Below are 24,460 nucleotides of genomic sequence, written 5' to 3'. Positions count from 1 at the left end.
AAAGGCTTCATTCATTCATTCATACACGTACGCATAAATCCGATCAAAGCAGAGTAACAGAACACGACTCCCTTATGTGACGTCATGTGACGCGTTGTTGAAAAAAAGCGAGTTCTAAACAGCTACGCTAAAAACAGCCACTTTCTCCTCTAAATTAGATTAGAGCACTTATGTGTTGAAGAATATACTGAAAATTGATGTACTTATTCTACAGCCCTTATCTGACAACATGAAGTGTTAATCTCAACTTTTTTTTAACCTGCAATATGCTCTTTAAATTGGGATGCCAAGAATATCGGGCCAACCTGAAAAAGTGGCGCTAAACACTGCAGTCCACTGATTGGTCGAATGAATCGTCACTTCCTGTGTGGCGTCAGCAAACAAAACACCGCTGTGTTGAAACCATTGACTGTAACACAGCTGATTGTTTACTGTATTTGTCCTCGCCGCACACAGCCTTCTCTGAAACAAAGCTGGATGAGTTCTTGTAATAAAGAGTCACATGACAGTGACAGAGGAGATGAACTGATGGATGTCTTCCAGCGTTGGTTTTGTTTGTGCAGCGTTTTTCTCCTTTCTTGAATTTATTAGTTAGCTGTTAAAAGTTAGCTGTTAGCGGATAGCTGCTATCATATGACTCTATTAAATAGCAGCTATCGTCATCCGAATTACACGCCGCCTACCAAATAGGGCACGGGTGGCTGTGGAAACACAAACGGGATCAGGCTTAATTGAACCAAACTGTACCAAACTGGACTGATCTGTCCCGAAAGAAAGAAGGCGTTACCTGCTCTCTGTGATCATCTGACTCTTTAGATTGTGTTTGATAAATCTTCATATTTTCATCAGTCAATCATCAGTTTAGTTCTAATGACATGTCTTCACAGGGGGACGAAGAGGACTCATGTTAGAAAGGAGCAGACGTCCTGTCCTGGGTGTCAGGACGTCCTGAAGGATCCCGTCTCTACCAGCTGTGGACACTGGTTCTGCAGACAGTGCATCACCTCATACTGGGACCAGTCTGGTTCAGCAGGAGACTCGTCCTGTCCTCAGTGTGGAGAAAGATTCAGACCAGGATCTGGACTGCAGACAGTCAGTCAGAGCAGCACTGAACAAAGTAAGACTGTACACCTTTGTGCTTCTGTGATCTCCTCCTAAAACACGACTTTTATTGGTCAATGTCAAAAGTCTAGAAATGAAAAGTCTTTTTACTTCTTTTACAAAAACATCTGAAAACAATAATCAGATTCTATAATTCTCTCTTTCAGTAGATAGAGGTCAGCAGGAGGTTTTAGATCAACATAAGGTCAGTCTGAGGACGAGATGTGAACGTGTGACTGAAGGAAGTGATGAAACAGGAAGTAGAACCCCCCTCAAAAGGATCTACACTGAGCTCTTCATCACAGAGGGGCAGAGAGAAGAGATGAACACCCAACATAAGGTGAGACAGATGGAGACAGACTCTAAAAAGAAGGCCCTCCATGAGACTCCAATCAAGTGCCAGGACATCTTTAAAGCCTTACCCGACCAACAGGAACCAAAGACAGGAGCTCAACCCGACCAACAGAAACCAAAGGCAGGAGCTAAACCCGACCAACAGAAACCCATCAGAGTGGTTCTGACAAACGGCGTGGCTGGTGTTGGAAAAACCTTCTCAGTGCAGAAGTTCACTCTGGACTGGGCCGAGGGCTCAGAGAACCAAGACGTCAGTCTGCTGATCCTGCTTTCATTCAGGGAGTTGAACTTGGTCAGACATCAGCGCTACAGTCTTCTTGAGCTGCTCCGTGTTTTCCATCCAACATTACAGAAGGTGGCAGCAGAGACACTCGCTGTCTGTAAACTGTTGTTCATCTTGGATGGCCTGGATGAAAGCAGACTGTCATTGGACTTCACAAACAGGGAGGTTGTGTCTGATGTCACACAGAAGTCATCGTTAAACACACTGTTCACAAACCTCATCAAGGGGAATCTGCTCCCCTCAGCTCTCATCTGGATCACTTCTCGACCTGCAGCAGCCAATCAGATCCCTCCTTCATGTGTCGACAGGGTAACAGAAGTACGAGGCTTCACTGACGCCCAGAAGGAGGAGTACTTCAGGAGGAGGTTCAGTGATGAAGATCTGTCCAGCAGAATCATCTCACACATCCAGACATCCAGGAGCCTCCACATCATGTGTCTGATCCCGGTCTTCTGCTGGATCACTGCCACAGTTCTGGAGCACATGATGAGCACAGAGCAGAGAGGAGAGCTGCCCAAGACCCTGACTGACATGTACTCACACTTCCTGCTGGTTCAGACACAAAGGAAGAAGAACAAGTATGGTGAGGGACATCAGATGAGTCCACATGAGCTGACAGAGGCCGACAGGGAAGTTCTTCTGAAGCTGGGGAGGCTGGCGTTTGAACATCTGGAGGACGGAAACATCATGTTCTACCAAGAAGACCTGGAGCGGTGTGGTCTGGATGTCACAGAGGCCTCGGTGTACTCAGGAGTTTGTACAGAGATCTTCAAATCAGAGTGTGTGATGTTCCAGAAAACAGTCTACTGCTTTGTTCATCTGAGCGTTCAGGAGTTTCTGGCTGCAGTCTACAAGTTCCACTGTTTCACAGACAGGAACACAACAGTACTGGAGGCTGTTCTGGGAGAAACACAAACAGGACTGAAGACTTTTCTGGGAGAAACACAAACAGGACTGAAGGCTTTATTGGGAGAAACACAAACGGGACTGGAGGCTTTTCTGGGAGAAACACAAATGGGACTCGAGGCTTTTCTGGGAGAAGCACAAACAGGACTGAAGGCTTTTCTGGGAGAAACACAAACAGGACTGAAGGCTTTTCTGGGAGAAACACAAACGGGACTGGAGGCTTTTCTGGGAAAAACACAAACAGGACTGGATGGTTTTCTGGGAGAAACACAAACAGGACTGGAGCCTTTTGTAAGAAAACTGACTCTGGAAATGTTCCTAAAGAAATCAATGGAGAAATCCCTGAGAAGTAAAAACGGTCACCTGGACCTGTTTGTTCGCTTCCTTCATGGTCTTTCTCTGAAGTCAAACCAGAGACTCTTAGGAGGCCTGCTGGGTCAGACAGACAACAGTCCAGAAATGATCCAGAGAGTCATCAACAACCTGAAGAAGATGAACAGTAAAGATATCTCTCCTGACAGAAGCATCAACATCTTCCACTGTCTGACAGAGATGAAGGACCTCTCAGTCCATCAGGAGATCCAAAAGTTCCTGAAGTCAGAGAACAGATCAGAGGAGGAACTCTCTGAGATCCACTGCTCTGCTCTGGCCTACATGCTGCAGATGTCTGAGGAGGTTCTGGATGAGTTGGACCTGAAGAAGTACAACACATCAGAGCAGGGACGATGGAGACTGATTCCAGCTGTGAGGAACTGCAGGAAGGCAAAGTAAGTCCAGATGTGATGAGCATTATAAATCAGTGTCATGTACTAATTTACTTATTTTAATATAAACTAAACGTAATCCTCTCTGTTCACTAAAAACTGTTCCTCTGTTAATGTTCAGGAGAAACAGTCAGTCGTAGTTTGTTTCACACCTGATGTTTTTTTTTTCTTTTTGTCCCGAGTTCATAAATATTTTTGATAGTTTTTTGTGAACACATTCAGGAGAGAATTCCCAAAGAAGTGACTGAGATGTGTGATAGTGTTAATCCCTGAAAAGAGAGATATCAGATGCTATGATCGCCCCCTTCCAGCCTCTGCAGGCATTACTAATCAATCATGAGCATCATCTCTGAACATCTCAGCAGGTAGATCACAGATAAACTGTTCTTACAGGAGATCCTTCACCTCACTACATTTGATTCTTTGCTGACTTGTTTGATTTCTGGATCATTCTGCAGCAGTCTCTGTATTTTCACCTTTATAGAAGTGAGCCAGACGAGAATGAGATGGTCCTCCTCCAGAGTTACTGTTCAATGAGTTTCAAATGGTTTTCTACTGCAGAGAGAGTCCTCTGAATAGATCACACTTCAGATCACAGACTATAGATGAAGAATATTTGAGAGGAAGGAGGCTCCACCAGTTCCAGGGAATAAGTCCAACTCAGTGGTTTGTCTGTAAGGACCAAAAAGCTCAGATCTTTCCACTTCAATCGATTATTCTCCAGTTTTTAACTGGTTTTCTGTCAGAGGACAACGAGTAACACATGTCATCAATCTTCACATCATAATCCAAGTCACAGATCAGATCTAACAAAGGCTAATGTTCATCTTTAAAACTTACTACAGAATTAAAGATATGACTTAAACACAACCAAAGTAAATCAGTAGATAAATAAATGAACTCATTCACTGCTACTTATTGGACTTCAACAAAGGAAACTTCCATCTTAAGCTCACATTCCAAACTATCAGGATTGATGAGGCATTCACATGCAGTCAGCTCCATTGTTCCCAAAGAGTTCACAGCAGGTGAGCTGGCTGCCTTTATCAGCTCTGAAGCTCCGCCCATCCAGGAAACATAAAGCCAGGTAGAGGAGAGTGAGAGAAGGAGGGGGGATTTTACACCATAGACATGATGTCCTCCTAAATAAAACTCCATTAGTTTCCATTCATCAGTAACATTTAGTGAATGATTGACAGGTGAAGAATGTGCAGGTTTGAAAACCAGTGATGAGACTTTTTGTGTCAGTGACAGATTCCACTGATGTGTAAAGTTAAGACCAAACAGGACAAACTGTTTAATCATCAGATGTGAGACATGAATATCAAACTCTTCTTTTATAAGTTATGTTTCTCTATTTTATGTGTCACTACAGACTTTCTAAGTGTAAACTCTCAGAGACTCACTGTGACGTCGTGGCCTCAGCTCTGAAGTCCAACCCCTCCCATCTCAGAGAGCTGGACCTGAGTGACAACAACCTGCAGGATTCAGGAGTGAAGCTGCTGTGTGATTATCTGCAGAGTCCAAACTGCAGACTGGAGACTCTGAGGTCAGATCACTGACTGTAATATTTATATGAATTTCATCACATATTTTGTTCATCCAGGCACATTAATAAATCTTTTTTTAAATATTTAATTCAAAAATTAATAATAAAGAACAGAGGATATGTTACGCAGAGAAAAAGATCATCGAATTCAGATTAAGGAAGAAAAGAAATAGAATGGGGGGGGTCCTTCAGTCCTCTCTTCATTTAATTAAATGTATTTACATGTTATTATTCCACTCCATCGTTTCCTTTACTCATTTACTCCAGTTACTCATAAAGTCATCTTCTCATAAAGTGATCTGATGCTAACCAGCTATCCAGGGACTACTGTTAATTGCTACCTGCTGCTAGCTTCTCCACCTGTAGCAGCCACGTGACCTGATGATGTCAGTGATGATGTCACTGGTCCAGAGTGAACTCATTCGTCCTCTCTTTCATACCGTTCATGTTTTTTATGATCTTATATCAAAACAAACTCTGTGATTTAAACGTACTGTGAGGAGGTTTGATCTGCTGATGAAACACACTCTAAGTAATCTGGATTTCTCTTGATGATTGTCTAAAGTCAATGAGACCACCAACATTATAAAGTCCTTTTGAAAGTCTGCCTGTTTCCAGCTGCTCGCTGTCACATGAGGAGAATCACAGGACGCTGTCTGGAAAAGCCTTTCTTTACATTTCCTACAGAAGAGATTCACACTGACTTGTAGTTTGTAGAGTTCAAAGAAAGCAGGAGGAGTTTTTAGTGAGGGAATACTGTACAGGACAAGATCAGTGAAGAGAGAAGAGGTTTCACTTTGTCCACAGGGGGCGCCAAAACAGACACGTAATGAAAGTTCCTCACAGGAGCTTTGAGTGTTTGAATCTAAGAAGGATCAGGAAGAACTAAAGTATTAATGCATCATAATAAAGTCCTTCAATGTTGGAATGAACAGATGATGATCACATCAGTGTGTTCATGTGGACAACATCACACATTCATGTATAAATCTCACTGTCATCTACATTTACTTCTTTTATTCTTTATTCAGATTGGAGCGCTGCAGTTTGTCAAAGATCAGCTGTTCTTCTCTGGCCTCAGTTCTGAAGTCCAACCCCTCCCATCTCAGAGAGCTGGACCTGAGTGACAACAACCTGCGGGATTCAGGAGTGAAGCTGCTGTGTGATTATCTGCAGAGTCCAAACTGCAGACTGGAGACTCTGAGGTCAGATCACAGACTGTGTCATTCATTAGGATCATTTCAATCCACATCCTCCATTGTTGCACATTTCAGGATTTATATGTTTTCAGTTTTTGTCTGAATTTAAATGTTGTGATTTTAAATTATTTGGGAGATTTTTAGTTTTCCAAGTTGTTGAATAATTTAGAGATTTGATGTGAAAATGTTTTTGTGACTCTGTGAAGTAAAGTTGAACAAGGTGCACATGAAGCCTCTGGTTTCCTCTGGTTCTGTTTAGAAGTGAAATCATGAAGACTTGTGATTGAATAATGTGTGATTTGATAAATGTAGTAACATCACAGAGCTGACTGAGATCAGCAGCCTGTTCTTCATCTGTGCACATGAACAGCTGGATGAATGTTGAGCTGACATTTGGAGGATTTAGATTTAGTGAATACACAATCAGAAACGATCCTCTAATCATTTAGAGAAAACTTGATTCATCAGGACAAAGTGATGTTGAGATACTCATCACAACCTGAACAGATGTGACTGGATTACACATTATTTTTATTCTTCTTTTATTCTTTATTCAGATTGTGGCGCTGCAATTTGTCAGAGATCAGCTGTTCTTCTCTGGCCTCAGCTCTGAAGTCCAACCCCTCCCATCTCAGAGAGCTGGACCTGAGCTACAACAACCTGAAGGATTCAGGAGTGAAGCTGCTGTGTGATTATCTGCAGAGTCCAAACTGCAGACTGGAGACTCTGAGGTCAGATCACTGACTGTAATATTTTTATGAATTTCATCACATATTTTGTTCATCCAGGCACATTTTTAAATCTGTTTTTAAACATACAATACAAAAACTAATAATAAAGAACCGAGGATATGTTACACAGAGAAAAAGATCATTAAATTTAGAAAGTAAAGAAATAAAATGGGGGGGGGGGGGGGTCCTTCAGTCCTCTCTTAATTTAATTGAATGTATCCACATGTTATTTTGCCACTCCATCGTTTCCTTTACTCATTTACTCCAGTTACTCATGAAGTCATCTTCTCATAAAGTGATCTGATGCTAACCTTCTATCCAGGGACTTCTGCTAAATGCTACCTGCTGCTAGCTTCTCCACCTGTAGCAGCCACGTGACCTGATGATGTCAGTGATGATGTCACTGGTCCAGAGTGAAGTCATTCATCCTCTCTTTCATACCGTTCATGTTTTTTATGATCTTATATCAAAACAAACTCTGTGATTTAAACGTACTGTGAGGAGGTTTGATCTGCTGATGAAACACACTCAAAGTAATCTGGATTTCTCTTGATGATTGTCTAAAGTCAATGAGACCACCAACATTATAAAGTCCTTTTTGAAAGTCTGCCTGTTTCCAGCTGCTCGCTGTCACATGAGGAGAATCACAGGACGCTGTCTGGAAAAGCCTTTCTTTACATTTCCTACAGAAGAGATTCACACTGACTTGTAGTTTGTAGAGTTCAAAGAAAGCAGGAGGAGTTTTTAGTGAGGGAATACTGTACAGGACAAGATCAGTAAAGAGAGAAGAGGTTTCACTTTGTCCACAGGGGGGCGCCAAAACAGACACGTAATGAAAGTTCCTCACAGGAGCTTTGAGTGTTTGAATCTAAGAAGGATCAGGAAGAACTAAAGTATTAATGCATCCTAATAAAGTCCTTCAATGTTAGAATGAACAGATGATGATCACATCAGTGTGTTCATGTGGACAACATCACACATTCATGTATAAAGCTCACTGTCATCTACATTTACTTCTTTTATTCTTTATTCAGATTGAGTCACTGCAGTTTGTCAGAGATCAGCTGTTCTTCTCTGGCCTCAGCTCTGAAGTCCAACCCCTCCCATCTCAGAGAGCTGAACCTGACCTCCAACAAACTGCAGGATTCAGGAGTGAAGCTGCTGTATGATTATCTGCAGAGTCCAAACTGCAGACTGGAGACTCTGAGGTCAGATCACCGACTGTGTCATTCATTTGAATCATTTCAATCCACATCCTCCATTGTTGCACATTTCAGGATTTATATGTTTTCAATTTTTGTCTGAGTTTGTATCTTGTGATCATAAATTATTTTGGAGATTTTTAGTTTTCCAAGTTGTTGAATAATTTAGAGATTTGATGTGAAAATGTTTTTGTGACTCTGTGAAGTAAAGTTGAACAAGGTGCACATGAAGCCTCTGGTTTTCTCTGGTTCTGTTAAGAAGTGAAATCATGAAGACTTGTGATTGAATAATGTGTGATTTGATAAATGTAGTAACATCACAGAGCTGACTGAGATCAGCAGCCTGTTCTTCATCTGTGCACATGAACAGCTGGATGAATGTTGAGCTGACATTTGGAGGATTTAGATTTAGTGAATACACAATCAGAAATGATCCTCTAATCATTTAGAGAAAACTTGATTCATCAGGACAAAGTGATGTTGAGATACTCATCACAAGCTGAACACATGTGACTGGATTACACATTATTTTATTCTTCTTTTATTCTTTATTCAGATTGTGGGGCTGCAGGTTGTCAGAGATCAGCTGTTCTTCTCTGGCCTCCGCTCTGAAGTCCAACCCCTCCCATCTCAGAGAGCTGGACCTGAGCTTCAACAACCTGCAGGATTCAGGAGTGAAGCTGCTGTGTGATCTTCAGAAGAATCCAAACTATCGACTGGAGACTCTGAGGTCAGTCTCTCAGTGTTCTTTAGTAAACCCTCCACATGTTTGAATTTATTTATTTAACAGGGACAATGTGATTGAACATAGTTTCAATACAAAGCATGAAACTGATGAGCTGCATAAAGAGTTTATAGCTGTTGTTAATTTCCAGCTTGTGTCTCTAGTTGGTCCTTTGTGTAAACAAACACATTAAACTCCAAAACACTTGATGAGGATCCATTAAAATACATGAACCACAATATGACAATACAAATGCTTTAAAGCAGAGAACATTACAGATTGAAGATCCAATCTAAAAGTGGCTACAGCTCTCATTTCATTCATTCAGATTCTTGTTTGTTGTTGGAGAAATCCTTTTCTGGGTGGACACTATGAAGAGAGTTCAACATACTCAGGGTTTGTTTTCTGTGATCTGGCTTCACTAACCCTGACAGAAGAGATGGTGCTGAACAGTCACATGAAGCTGCTTATCAACCTGACAAGTAAACCCAGAGTTTCAGAGAGCACGCTCACATAAAAGGGGCGGAGCTATCTTCATTTAACCTATCACAATCATCACAGAGTCTGCAGTCAGCAGATCATCATATCTAACAAACTGTGAACAAACTATATGAATAATATGAAGAAGTTGAAGACAAACAGGCTCAAAGACTAAAGTTACACAGCTGCAGGAACAAATGCAGGAAGGACAACTGACAGAAACAAAGAAACATCAGAGAGGATTCATGTCCAAACTACGGCTTCTTCTATTTCCTTCCCATCGTTAGTTCACCTCAGAACTGAGCAGAAGAACTCGTGTTTCTTCTCTGAACTGAATGTGTTGCTCTGATTCTTTCATGTGGAGACCAGAACAGTTTGAGAAGTTCAGCTGCAGCTCTGAGCATCACAAACAGAGCGGCATGGAGACACTAAACATTCATATGAAGATATCATTCAAAGGCAGAAGAAGCTCTTCATCATTGAACATCTTCAAACAACTCAAAGGCTGCGCTGCTTTTTCTCTGTTAAAGGATGAAGGATATCAGGAACAAACAATCATGACCTTTAAGGACTATGATGTCAAATCAGACGGGACACAGGAAGTGTTTGTCGCTCTCTCTCCATCAGCTCACAGAGCGACACCATCAAGAGATCTGATTGGTCAGTGAGATTTTCACAGGTTGATCTCTTATCTCCAACATATCCTGCTCCTGAGCAGTTTCGGTGTGCAGCATCAGTTGCCATGGCGATATTCCCAGTTTAGAAGTGAACCACCTTCAGGACTGTAAACCCAGGGCTAACCCTGAAGTGACCCTGAATCCTGCTTCATGGTGCAGGCCCCAGGTCACTACAGGTTGTCATGACGACAGAAACTAAAATGTAAACATGACAGTAACTTCTGATTTCTGTCATCTCTCATCTTCTCTCAATAGATGGAGATGGAGATGGTCTCTGTGATAATGTGAGTGATCAGGACTCTGGTGGAGCAGAGAGGAGCAGCTGATGATCCACAGAGGAGGAACCTCCACCATCTTGTGTGTGGAGAAGCTCTGCAAGCTGAGGAGATCTTCATCCATCAGGGACTGACAGAGGAATCAGCTCACAGTTCATTTCAGTGATATTTCTAATGAATCTGTTCTCCACACATTACAGGAGAGGAAGGTCAAACATGAAACAGCTGCTAGAAATGTTCAGAGGTCAAAAGCTACCAAGAAATGCTGCAGTTCTTCTTCTCATGTGATGATTATTTTGACTCCAGACTTCAGTGTGATGTTTCTACTCTAACTTCTGTCACTTGTTAGTCTGTATGTTGGACTGACATGTTGACCTTTGACCTGTGTCAGCAGCTGAGAAAAACTTCATTGGTCTGATGGTGAGTGGTTTATTGACGAGCCTCTGAGTGATTCGAGTTGACAGCTCCTCAATATGAGAGCTCTGTAGATGTCATTTTGTTTGAAAGGACAAACTGAACTTCACAGAGCAAACAATGAAATATGTAACGGATGCAACAATGCAGCGCCATGTAAACGTCTGGCGTGCTGTTAGGACACGGTGTAAAAACATGGAAAACTCTGAAGCGCCTTGGTTTAGATAAGAACTGTTTTGTATGAACATGATATTAACGTGCTGACGCCTTTTCTACTGGCACAGATTAAAGAATGTAAAGTGGATTATTATCAGCTTTATCTCAGTGTGTCTGCAGTCTCATGTAGTCTGCTGCATATTAGTCTTTCAAAAGTGAAAAAACAAAAACTCTTGTTTTCCACGATAGACAGCGGCATGATGCAATCAATAACCAAGTCTGACAGTATTGAATTAGTGATTGCTTTCTGTTGAGGATGAGTTGTGCTGTACTGCCCTGCACGGGTGTCCATGAACTGTGAGACTGACGGCTGTTGTGGCTCATTTATGATTCGTTTGTTGATCTGGTATTCTTCATATCTGTAAGAGAAAAGCATGTTGAACAGATGTCAGAAAATGCATTACAGGCCCACATGACTTGCAGATCAAACTAGATATATAACCAATCTAGTTAAAGTAATTAGATTGTAAACTACAACGCCTAAATTAGCTTCAGATTTGAAGCAAACAATTCAAAAATTAGGAAGTTAAGTTATATTTAAAAGCCACAGTAACACTTAATGAACTTGGAATTAATTACAAAACAAAATAAATTGCAAACATTCAAAATCAGCACATTTAAATATACAATGCAAGGTTTTCACTGCGATCTGAAAATTAGCTGAAGTTGTCAGACAAACATACTGACGTAAAAAGTAAATGATTTCCCTCTCAGATGTAATGCAGTAGGAGTATAGTGTAGCACGATATGGAAAAGTAAGCACAAGTAATGTAAACTGTATCGTTTATTAGTAGCCTGCAGTACCTAATGTCACCACTGTATAAACAGGTGCTAAAACAAATAATCAATAATTAAATATATGAGGAAAAATGAAGAGAAATGATCCCCGACAAGGTAATGCAGTTGTAGTTTCCAGTAATGCTATTTAAACTAGCCGTTTAGCTAACGTTATCTAATGCATTTACTCACAATAAATATTAGCCTCCACTTACCGTTCTTTGTGTGACTTCAAATGTTGAACGAAGTTTGAAGTTGTTGCATCCCCGTCTGTAATTCTTGAACTGCATGTTCTACATCTGGCAGCTCTTTGTTTGTTTACCACCTCGTAGGTTTTGTACGCAAATGTAATTATCTTTGGTAGCATGGCGTTTGTGTGGCTCGTATGGGCTCGCGTCGCTAACATCCATTACACACTTCTTCATGGGCTATTCTGACATTTGATTGGATGTTGTCGGATGCTTCAAACAAGGTGGATTCTGGGGGAAAGGTGTCAGCTTGCTGAGAGTGGATGAGAAGCGTTAGTAGATTCAGGGAGTGAAGGGAAATATTTTATCTATCTATCTATCTATCTATCTATCTATCTATCTATCTATCTATCTATCTATCTATCTATCTATGTATCAAGAGCCAATATGTCTATAATTGATTTGATTACAAATATTTAGTTAAAAATGATTAAAATCTGATTTGTAAGTAATTTCATGTTTCTTCATAATGTTTAAAATAGTTTGTAAGGTCATAATTTAGTCATTAAAATGGTGAAAAGGTTATTTTTTATGTTTCTGAATGTTTCGGTCGTGACATCACTGCGTAGTTAAATGTGACGGATGTAACGTCAGCAGTTGGAGTCAAATATTAATGGAAGCTACACAGTTTTTTGACCGTGCGTTAGACCTTCTGTTAAACCTGTATTTTACTTTGACATTTTTTCAGTAAACCTTTCGAAACAAAGGAAAGTTGTCTTGTTTTTTCACTCGCGTTGCAAATACTGTGAGTTGACTCCAATAAGTGAAACAGAGGACGAAGAAAAAGACGGAGTGCCACTACATATCTATCTATCTATCTATCTATCTATCTATCTATCTATCTATCTATCTATCTATCCATCTATCTATCAATCTATAAATTGGCTTTCTCCACTTTCTAATCAATCATAAGTCTGTTATGGTGCGCCTTGATTGAAATGTTTCATATTCATATTGAGTTCCATCATATTCAAAGACTGTCTGCATCACTAATGACTCTATCCTGTGAAATCCTTCAGACTCACCTTTCCAGTAGAGATCTCTCCCCTCTCACTCCCTGTGCTCCTCTGTCCTGACTCCTACAGGTCAATGCGATGGTTGAGTGATTATTATTATTATTAGTGTATTTTTATCATTATCATTATTGTTAATATCCAATGATGATAATCATAGTGAATGAGCTCAGCTCCTGTTTCAGGTGTGCATCCGTGCATAAAGTGAGAAACACAGCTGATGCTCCAGAAGGAAGGAAATCAGCCCAAAGATAGTATATGGTAAAGAGAGTGCACACTTAGCTCTATAAACAACCAGGGCCTTCACAATGCATTTCACACTAACTAGCTAGCTAAGTAGCAGAGTTGTTTTAGAGCTGGAAAGTAACTGTGCAAGCTAGGTTTTTACTTGTCAAACAGGAAGCACTTGGTTCATTAATTACATGGGACTTTGTGCTGTTAGCTGGGGGCTAACTAATTATTACTAGCAGCAGAGAAGAATACTTACTTTGTTCAAAAACTTTCTTATATCCACTCTGCATTCACGTCCTTCTCCTAACGCTGTTCTAGCCGCTCTGTGTGTACTTCATCTTACACACACACGCTGCAGGAGTGCAAGCTAGGTCGCAGGGAAAACACGGACTGGATTTTCAGTCACGTGGGCGGTCTCTATATGAACAAGTGGAATGGATTGGATAACGACGCGCTGAAGGGTCTCTCTACCTGACACGATGAAGTGAAGGGAAACTGACAGATTCATCATCATATTTAAGTCAATAATGACAGGTTATATGATTATTTATTTAAACTCATATTCTGGCCACTTTATATTGAATTTGTCAGCACGTTTTGTAACAAGAAAAACTTTTTTTTTTAAATATAAAACACCAAATTATTTAGGGAGGCTTCAGACCCCCTATATAATAATATAATACCCTGAGTTTTATTGAAAAAAGGACGACTAAATGACCACGAGGGTTCAGTCTGAAAAGTCTGCATGGGTCTGTAAAGATTTCTGTAGCTTCAGTGTTTAGCCAGCTCTGCATGTAGAGACACTGTAGCTTCAGTGTTTAGCCAGATCTGCATGTGGTGCACACTGTAGCTTCAGTGTTTAGCCAGCTCTGCATGTGGTGGACACTGTAGCTTCAGTGTTTAGCCAGCTCTGCATGTGGTGCACACTGTAGCTTCAGTGTTTAGCCAGCTCTGCATGGGTCTGTAAAGCTTTCTGCGTTCTAACCTCTCTCCATGTTTCAAAAGCATCTCCAACATTGATCCTAGTTTGAGCAGCTTTCTGCTGCTGGAGCTTATTAGAAACATGCAGAGGCTTTTTAGCTCGGGTACAATCACTTCTATCTGAAGCAGTTCCACTGCCCGCTTCCATCGCTGCAACACCTGTTCACCTGATAACTGCTCTCATATCTGCCAAACCCAGGGGCGTCCAAAACGGCCTTCAAAGCCCCGCCTACCTTCTCTGGTCCAATCAGATCCAGAACATTCAGGAGCAGAATCTAAAGTTAGAAGGAGGACATACTGGCTGCTGCATTGTTGTCAGAGAAGCTTCAACACAGCATGTTTCCTTCATGATCACACAGGAAGAGAGCAGCTCTCTGATTGGTTGATTGATCACAGGGTTAGAGAGCAGCTCTCTGATTGGTCCTTTGACTGATGACACGACCAAACACAGACAAAAGTCGGTGCATTTACTGTATTTATTGAAAGATTGCAGTACTGAGCTGATTGTAGACCGATGCAGGTGACAGTGTGATAGAAGACAGTGTGAAATAAGTGTGCAGTGATTCAATGCAGTCCACTCTAACGATACATCAACAAGAGCTCTACGTCCCGTTTCACTTCATCACTATGTACAAATCGTGTTTTGAATTTGAGCTTGGAGCTGCAGGGAGGAAAGGAGTGAGCGTCTGTGAACCTGCTGCTGTGCAGGTCTGTCTGTTTGCACCTGTGCTGCCTGATGTACAGGAAGACATCGATGAAGAGTCTGAGAGAAGCAAACGTTCATGTTTGTAGAAGTGGAATCTGAAATAATAAAATGTTCTTATTGTTTTGCACAAAGTTGTTTGTCGCTCCCTCGATGCATCCAGTCCTGAAGAAAACTAACCCTGATGTTTTCCCTCAGCCGATGATTCATAAAAGCAAGTCACTGTCAGGAAGAGAACTATAAAAGTACAGACATCCTGGACTGTTCGAGCACAGTGAATATATGAACAAACATGAAGAGTTACAGTCAGCTCACTGCAACGTGCCGAGGGTTCCAGTTTGTAACGTCAAACCAAATGAAAAGGCACATCACATGTTCTCAAGCCCACGTTTAAACCACACCGCCTGGAGAAAACAAGAGGATTACATTGCACACAACAATGTACCAAAACCACCTCTCCAAGACCGACTCAGCACCCGGGTCACTGCAGGCCGTCTGAAACCCCGTCAGGGACTTCTTTAAAGGGGAGCGCTGGTCCCGTCTGAACCCGACCGGAGACATTCAGAAACTTTTTGTACCTTTTAGTCGTTTTGATGCCAGAATACCAAAACAAAAGGTTTTAGTTTAAAACTGGCAGCGCTCCCCTTTAAGGTGACCATGTGACCTCACATTCTGCGTTATGTACATCGTCTGTATTTAAGGCTCCTCTTCTCCATCTCTCATGTTTCTGCTGATCTGCTCGGTGAACATCGTGCAGGTTTGTCTCCTGAGGCCGACGTCGACCCCGAGACGATGACCGAGAGGTCGGCTACAAACACAGCACAGCGCAGAAACATTAACCCTTTAGATTCTACGGCGGTGTTTATTTTTGACAGATTCTTAAGTTGCCACTGACACATGTTGGCTTTGAAAAAGTCGTTTTTCCTGTCCGTCTTTGTCCGCCATCAGAAGACTGCAGAGAAGTTTACGGGTTTCTGCAGAATCCGGAGCGCTCTTTTCACCTTCTTTCTGTGTGTGTGTGTGTGTGTTTGTGTGTGTGTGGAGCAGGACTGTATGCTGAGGAAGAAACAAATAAAAACAAAATGCTTTGGTCCATGCATTGTGTATCTTGGCTGTTTGGAGCACCCGTCATGGCGGCTCGTGTCCCCGTCCTCTATCCGTTCTCCCTCCACAGGACTAAGTGAATGCTATGGTCGGGCATGCTGGTGGCAAACACCAGTCCAGAGTCATTGTCCCCGTCCAGCCCGTTCAGCCACGACGTCACGCCGGCCAGGAAGCTGGACCCTCGTTTGGACTTTCTGTAGGCCGGCAGAGGCCAGCGTCCTGAGATCGCCTCAGTCCTCAAGTCCATCACGTACAGGAAGTGGTTATCAAAGAGGAGCGCGAAGACCTCGCCGAAACTCAGCAGGGACAGGTTAGCCGGGTCCTGGGTCTTTATCACCCTGAGGACGAGACAAAGAAGAGCAGCTGGGTGAACAGACACGTTCTCTGGGTGAAATCAGAGTTTTTTTAAACGTTGAGTTTGAAGGAAAATGTGGATTTTTTTTCACACGTCTCGATGACAGGGACTTACTGTTGCCATGGATACCATGGACTGAAACATAAAGGCTCCTGCACGTCCCCCAAGTTAAAGTTTTTAATATTAAGTTAAGCAAATGAAATAGAACTGTTTGGACCATCAGTCAGCCAATAAGATTAAAGCGGGCCTCTTCCTGCAGAATAAATCCGAGGAGGCTGGAGGAGAAACTCGGGACAAAGTCTGAGCGTTGGGTTCCTGCAGTGAAAGTCTGAATAGCTGCATCATGAAGGAGCTACAGAAAAGAGCTGAGTGAACTCTTTCCTGCTTCCTCGTTATAAATCAGAAACCGTGTTCGCTTCTCTTTGTACCTGAGAATCTGGAAGCTGGCGAAGTCCCACTGATAGACCCCGAGGTCGGAGCTGCACACGATGTATTTCCCGTCAAACTGCAGACGAGGCTGCAGGCTGATGCTGCGATCCTCCGACACAGACAGAGTCTTCAGACACTTACAGTTGATCTCTCTGCCTAAAGGCCAGACCTGCAGAGGGAACACAGCGTGAGCACCATCTGCTGGCCTCCTCGGGTACTGCATCACAAACACAGCCAGGAGCTTTACCTTGATTTCATATTTATCAGCGCTCAGGAGGATGTAATCCCCCGGACTGTGCAGCATGGACTCCACCTCGCTCTTCTGTAGAATCACCTGACGGGACACAACCACATGTTTTACATTATTTAAGACAATCTGAAAAACACGTTTCACAAACAGACAAATAACTTCAGACTGTTGTGACGTGATCAGACCTTGGTGACCCACTCGGTTTGTCCCGTTAGAGTATTGAGACACGCCCCGGCCGACAGAGCCCACACCTTCACAGAGAAGTCCGCAGAGCCGCTGACCAGCAGGTCCAGCTCGTCGTTATAATCCACGCTGAACACTGAGCGCACACACACACACACACACACAGAGTGTGTGAATCTTTTAAACGACAGTCTGCAGACTCCCACACGTCCTCCATGTTAGGATGGATGACCCAGATCAGATGAACAAGTCGGCTTACCTGCTCCTGTGTGGCCTCTAAACTGCTGGATTTTAGCACCAGAGCTCCACTCCCAGCATGCAATAGTGTTGTCGAAGGAGCCCGTCACCAGCTTCTGCTCGTCAAACTTGACCGTGGCACAGGTGTGAGTCTGGATCACAAGTATGTGAAGTGTAAGTATGCTGCTGTAACATGTGAGCTATTGGTGGGACAAATGGTGTTCTTAAGGTTAGAGATTTGTTTAACATCAAAGACAATGAAGGGGTCTATTTGGGGTCATTCCTTAAAGACTGTGATAGATAAACAGTTTAGTCGTGAAATGAGAACAGACCCTTAGGATACATTGGGGGAGATAAGAAGTCACCTCATGGAGACCTGTGTGTTACGAAACCAGAATAAAACCCAAGCGTGAGACCAAGGACCAGATAACAACAATTTTTTATAAATGGGGAAAGTGACACTAGTGACAATAAAGAGCAAGAGTCCAAGCTCCAAGGTGCTTAGTGTAGACAACAATCCAAGTGACTCTCCAACAACCCTAATCCAGCACGCGTGAGGTGAAATCCAAGTGAACACGATTCGACGACAGGACACAAGAGGCAGGTAGGTCTGGACTGGGAGCTGACGAAGGGAACACAAGAGGAGGGTAAGTACAAGCAAATCACGAGGAACATCAAATTACAAGGAAGCCTGATTTAGAGAACTGATACCACGGAGGGCTGACAATGATCTGGCGCCGGCTGCATGTGGAGAGCCGGCTTAAGAGGAGGAGTTGATGAGTAGTGGAATGAGTCACACCTGGTTGTGCAGCTGAAACAAATTGTAATCAAGGGGGAAGGGGAGCACACAGGAGGAGAAGACAAACAGGGAAAGCAAACAACAAAAGTGCACACACTAACAAAACCCAAATCATAACACTGTGTAACCTTTGAAGTCATATGTCCTGAGGAACCACAGGGGGTGCAGGACTGTAGGAGATGCACACCTGAAGGATCAAAGCCTAAATGAAGTCGTAAATGTTCTGATGTTGCTTTGACCAATACTGTATAAATATTAGAGTCTTTTCTTTGTTCAGGAGAATCACACTTGGCTGGTGACTCTCCCAGGTAACATGGCTAACCTGGACTGATGCTGTTTCTTGACTTTGTAATTAAATGTCTTATATTACATGCAAGTCAGTGTCAGCGGATATTTCTTCATCATCTACACATCATCCTCAAAGGAGGAGGACTTGAGAAACTACACCTCTCAAGCACTGCCCGAGGTGCCCTTGAACAAGGCACTGAACCCCCAACCTCTGTGGTGTATTCCCTGAGTAGCAGTGTGAAGCAGCTCTGTGTGTGATAAGCATGTCTCTACAATAACAGAGTGTAAAATCCAAATGTTCCTGTGACAGCAGCATGGTTACATTAGACAGAGGCCACAAAGGTTATTATACAGCCATACACACATTATTGACATTTTAAATGTAAGTTTACATTTAGTGATGCGCCACCTTTGAGATTCTTTCAAATTGTTCTGGTGAGTTCTTGTTTGTTCTTAAAGCATGAGATTAGAGCAGTGAGAATAAATCTCCTGGCATGAGCGCTCTCAGATAAGAGGAACTTCCTGTCATAAAAGGGAGAGCAGAGTCTGAGAGCACAAATCTGTAGCAGAGAGTTGTCCGCATGAATCAGAGAAAACACACATGAGAGCAGGCGGTGGCAGCTGGAGGAGGAAGAGAGTCGGAGAGTGTGATGAGTGAAGACGACTTTAAACCTACAAAGATGGTTTGAAGATCAAACGGTTGAGGACTTGAGTCTGTCCTGAGTATTTCAGAGATAAAGTGAAGATGGTGAACAGAAAGTCTGCTCTCCTGCTGTCTGTAAAAGAAATACAAATCCAGTCACGTAACAACAGCTGGTTAAAAACCCACAGACTTTTACAGAAGCTTCTGGAAAATAAAGTCAAAGATTTGTTCACATCAAGAAACAAAACAAAACAACATCAGTAAATGGGAAAGAAACTTCTCTTCAGCAAGAAGAATATTTGATGAGAGCCTCTCAGTCTGTTTGACAGATAATGACTGATTTAAACTTGAAGTGTATATGTTGTTTTGTTCCCTTATTGGCAGTGTGTTGTGTTTCTCTAGTACTGAATAGTCATGTGAATCTGCAGCTCAGCTTAAGGAACCTGTACTGTGAGTTTCTACAGGAGCATGTTGCTGCCACGCCAGAGAACAGAAAAGTCAGAGTCCTTGTAATGCTGTAATGGTTCGTTAGCGTACAGAGGCATGGACCTTGAGTGGCCCAGATACTTTGACTTCATGAAATGAAAACGGACCAGTTATTATAAAAAAATGAACTGTGTGTTGTCATGGAGACAGGAGCTAATCAGAGCGAGGTCATTCTTTGAACCAGGCCGGAAACATGTTATTTAATGTCTGCTGTAAAAACAGGCATCTTTGAGTGGGCTGTGTTTGTGACTTCAGCTGCTTCTGCTGCCGGGCTCAACTGGACACATTTGACCAACTGCAGGATTTTGCACTCAACCATTGACTCAGTTTTTGAACACTGGAGGTTGCTGCTTGATGACAACATACAAACTTACGTTACCTGGTGAAACAGGATATAACGTCTTATACAGTCTTCTGCTACGACCTGCTCAGAGCCTTGAATACAGGAGATGTATTTTTTGTGTGAGTGACCAAAAATGACATGTTCAGACATGCGATTAATATCCACATGAACATCTCTTTATTTCTTTGGCTAAGAAAGATGGTACCAGCATGTTGTAAACACTTAGTCATTGATGTGGATCCTCAGAGAAATGTGGGATAAACGTTTAGTAGAATTGGAACAAAGCAGACTTTATGTCAAGAAACAAATAGGAATGTGTCTCTGTCATTCAGTCCCTGTGATCCTCACCAGGAGTTCATCACTTCAAGTCTCTCTTCACTACAATGGGGCAGAAAACAGCAGTAGAGTGGAGTGAAAGCTGAAAATCATATGAATGAGTCCTTATTATGTGCTCTCTAACTGGGTTCGTTTCCAGTCAATTAAACTGTGGTGAGTTCAGACGGCTTCCCTTTGTTTTCTCTTTATGACACTTCATCTCTCTTAAAGATCTCTGGGTGGCTTTACTGCAGAGTTTCCCCTCGACCCGACACCTTCATGTTCATCTCTTCAAGCCTCAACAATAAGATGCTGTGTGGTTCGCCTGATAGGTCCATTGACAAATACAACTCGTCCACAGAGAAGCTTCATAGTAAAGGACCTCTGGTCTTCTGATGGACTTGTTCTTAATCCTTGGACTTGTTGGTTTAGACTGACCTGTGATAAGACTTAGTCAGACTTGTTAGTCTTTACTAGAACACATTGAACTAGTTCTTGGACTCAACATACAGTAGCTATTGCTGATCTTGACTTCGGACCTCTGAATAGGAACCTGCTCATCTTGATTTTGGATGTTTTTTGTTTCCTTTAAAAAGTGTTTCTATGGCAACATTCCCCCACGAGGATCTTTAAAGCAGCCTCCATCACTTGCTGTGTGCTTTCCCCAGTGTATATTTGTGGTGACGTTTTGTCCAGTTTATGCTGAGAAAATAGGACTTCAGGGTCCAATTAGCCCCTTTGAAAGATTGGTTTACATTCCTGTGATGTGTGTTGTGACCAGGTCACTGTGAAGCTTCTTTTCAATGGTTTGTCAGGCTTTGTTTAGTTGTTTTAACCTGGTCTGTGCTCATTAGCCACCTATGTTTACCATACAGGTGTCTTTACACAGAGAAAGGCAGTGAAGGTGTTGGCGAAGCCTGACCAGCCCCTCGTCTTTCATCTTCCCGAAGATGCGTCCGGTCAGACCGCCACGCACCGTGGGCCCCTGGCACCTGAGCTGCACAGTCTGATCACGCCTGCCACTGCTTCCACTGATGGAGCCTCTTCACCCAGGCCTCCACCTCCACGGATGCTCCGACCACGTCCTCCTCTGTGCCCCGTACCACCGCCTGGCAGAGGAAGGTCAGGGAGGAGCAGCAGAGGAAGGTCAGGGAGGAGCAGCAGCGCCTGGCAGAGGAAGGTCAGGGAGGAGCAGCAGAGGAAGGTCAGGGAGGAGCAGCAGAGGAATGTCAGGGAGGAGCAGCAGCGCCTGGCAGAGGAATGTCAGGGAGGAGCAGCAGCGCCTGGCAGAGGAAGGTCAGGGAGGAGCAGCAGCGCCTGGCAGAGGAAGGTCACGGAGGAGCAGCAGAGGAAGGTCAGGGAGGAGCAGCAGCAGAGGAAGGTCAGGGAGGAGCAGCAGCGCCTGGCAGAGGAAGGTCACGGAGGAGCAGCAGAGGAATGTCAGGGAGGAGCAGCAGAGGAAGGTCAGGGAGGAGCAGCAGCACCTGGCAGAGGAATGTCACGGAGGAGCAGCAGAGGAAGGTCAGGGAGGAGCAGCAGAGGAAGGTCAGGGAGGAGCAGCAGAGGAAGGTCAGGGAGGAGCAGCAGAGGAAGGTCAGGGAGGAGCAGCAGCGCCTGGCAGAGGAAGGTCACGGAGGAGCAGCAGAGGAATGTCAGGGAGGAGCAGCAGAGGAAGGTCAGGGAGGAGCAGCAGCACCTGGCAGAGGAATGTCAGGGAGGAGCAGCAGAGGAATGTCAGGGAGGAGCAGCAGCGCCTGGCAGAGGAATGTCAGGGAGGAGCAGCAGCGCCTGGCAGAGGAAGGTCAGGGAGGAGCAGCAGAGGAAGGTCAGGGAGGAGCAGCAGCGCCTGGCAGAGGAATGTCAGGGAGGAGCAGCAGCGCCTGGCAGAGGAAGGTCAGGGAGGAGCAGCAGCGCCTGGCAGAGGAAGGTCAGGGAGGAGCAGCAGCGCCTGGCAGAGGAAGGTCACGGAGGAGCAGCAGAGGAATGTCAGGGAGGAGCAGCAGAGGAAGGTCAGGGAGGAGCAGCAGCACCTGGTAGAGGAAGGTCAGCGAGGAGCAGCAGCGCCTGGCAGAGGAAGTGGGTGCTCTCTACAAAAATTCGGCATGCCCAACCCACATGGTGTGCATTATATAGAGCTTTAACAGTAGCCCACTACATCCAAAGTGCTTTCCCGGCTCAAGCGGCTGCCACATAGGCACCTGCACACACCTATAAATCAGAATGACTATTAGAGATCTTTCAGCTCACAGAACCAATTGCCTAAACTTCAGCATCAATGACAGAAACAAAAACATTTTCAGGTTGGTCAGAACGGATCAGTTCACTGTCAACGAGCACCATTGTTTTCTCCTACTAATTTACGTTGGTCTCAAAAAGACCCTTAAGAATTTGGTCAAACCTTCTAGGTTTCAATGATTTCAAGAAGGGTTTTACAAAGCTGATCTAAGAAATACTTGTCCACATAGGATTCCAGTGCACATTGTATTTAAACCTCACAAAAACAGACTTCAGTAAACATTTTATTTTGAACCTCAAACACTAAGACATTTTCACAAGTAAACAGCTGCAAACATGGCTACACTTAACAGCTCACTTTTTCTTTTTAGCCACAAAGACAAATGTCTCAAGCATTGATATTGAATTTGTCATCTCTTTTCTACAGGTTAACATAACTCCCTGTCATCAAACAATGACCCTTCACCCACGGAGAGCCCCCTGCCCCGGGTCTGACAAGTTCATAATCCTGGAGGACTGAAGTCCCGTACTCAAGCCGGGCTACAGTACCGATAGCCGGGCAGCCGACTCAACAAAGCCAGCGCTCAACCAGAGCTCATTTCTCAAAGTGTATTTTATAGCCTCCATGTTATAAAGTGGTGTTTGTGCTCAATAGACAGCGGGGCACGCTCCCATGGTGTTAATCAGTATGTGCTTTGATAATAAATCCACTTCCTCGTCCTCCTCATCTGTGAGCGTCCATCTGTAAAGACCTCAGCAGAGATTCAGTGAGATGCAGCCCGGGTCTGTCTGGATCCACACACACAGCTGATTTCCTGTTGTTGGGTCCAGCCAGGATGACAAAGTTCAGGCTGTGTCCTTTGGAGAACCAGGACAAAAGACTCTTTATCCCAGCATGCCTTGCAGGTACTCCCAGAATGCTTTGCCACACTTAACACATAGGTTTGAAGTTTGGGAAGGATAAAACCCCAGGACAAATAGTGTTCTCCCTCTTTCATACGTCGTCTGGCGACGTCCGAGGACCTCAACTCCGCTTCCTGTTTCCACAGCACGATTCTCTTTGTTCAAAAGTTTTGGCACGCAGCTAATCCAAGGCCTTGAAGCAGACCGACATCCTGAATTCCGAGCTTAGATCATCCATTTGAACGCATCTCTAGGAAGAGCGTCTTATTTCTCCCGTATTAAAACGGTATTGAGAGAGACTGTAAGAGACTTGTAAGATGTAAGAGGATTACGTCTCGGACGGCTCTGCTCAACCCCTTGGACGCGCCGCCATCACCATACAACTGCAGGGAGACGCTCCGAAGACCCCTTTTCTTCCTTTCATCGACCACGGACAAAACGGTTACAAGTGAGCCTTAGCTAGGTCTGGGCAGTTAGATATAGAGAGTGTGTTTAATAACTGAGTTATTATTGTGAAACGGTGATAATATTTGCTTGGTGTTTGACCACTGTGTCTTAGGTTTTATGAGAGTAAAATCTCTTTTGTTTTCTTTATTTGTGGCGCTGCGTCCCGTGTGTTTCTCTGTGAACTCTCGCGTCATAACCGGGTAATAGACTCATTATCAGAAAGACTAGTGTGAACGCCGTCTGATACAAATCCGGCCACTGGCTTCTGGTAGTGAAGTTAACTATGCTCTGAGATGTGCGTGAGCTCCAGGCTGAGATTGAGCTTTCGAGGTGCGCTCTTTCCTCTCTCGCTCCCTTTAAGCACACACGCACCACACACATAGATATCTGTGGCTTTCCAGACGCTGCAGAAACGTAGATCAGGTAGAGACAGAGTTTGACTCCGTCTCTAGATAATAGACCAGGTTAGGAGACCTGTGTTCTGTGTCCGCCATCACGTGACAACGCGTGGTCACGCCGCCATTTTGATCTCTCTCTCTCTCTCTCTCTCTCTCTCTCTCTCTCACATGTGCCACGCTTGTTTGTTTTTGTTTGTTACCTCTAGTTTAGTTTATA

The 24,460-nt window shown here is 43.6% G+C and overlaps 2 protein-coding genes across 2 annotated transcripts; one reads left to right on the top strand and one right to left on the bottom strand.

The window, feature by feature from the left end:
• Positions 1 to 870: 870 nt before the first annotated feature.
• On the top strand, positions 871 to 10,801 carry LOC306836571 (protein NLRC3-like; the record flags this gene model as incomplete). The annotated part of the gene is given in 11 exon segments (XM_079363746.1): positions 871 to 1,117; positions 1,269 to 1,381; positions 1,568 to 2,618; positions 2,621 to 2,623; positions 2,889 to 3,411; positions 4,784 to 4,957; positions 5,989 to 6,162; positions 6,714 to 6,887; positions 7,922 to 8,095; positions 8,646 to 8,819; positions 10,226 to 10,801. Coding segments are annotated over 11 exon segments (2,832 nt in total). The 3' UTR covers positions 10,251 to 10,801.
• A 5,063-nt stretch (positions 10,802 to 15,864) lies between these two features.
• LOC306836570 (F-box/WD repeat-containing protein 2-like) lies at positions 15,865 to 17,756 on the bottom strand (the record flags this gene model as incomplete). The annotated part of the gene is made up of 6 exons (XM_079363745.1): positions 15,865 to 16,270; positions 16,716 to 16,885; positions 16,964 to 17,050; positions 17,152 to 17,285; positions 17,409 to 17,572; positions 17,752 to 17,756. The coding sequence occupies 6 exons, from the start codon at positions 17,754 to 17,756 to the stop codon at positions 15,982 to 15,984; spliced, it is 849 nt and encodes a 282-aa protein (XP_079219871.1). The 3' UTR covers positions 15,865 to 15,981.
• Positions 17,757 to 24,460: the final 6,704 nt, after the last annotated feature.

Source organism: Symphodus melops (genome assembly GCF_947650265.1).
Source record: "Symphodus melops genome assembly, chromosome: 16".
In the NCBI taxonomy this organism is placed as follows: domain Eukaryota; kingdom Metazoa; phylum Chordata; class Actinopteri; order Labriformes; family Labridae; genus Symphodus; species Symphodus melops.
This window is presented reverse-complemented; position numbering and strand designations above follow the sequence as displayed.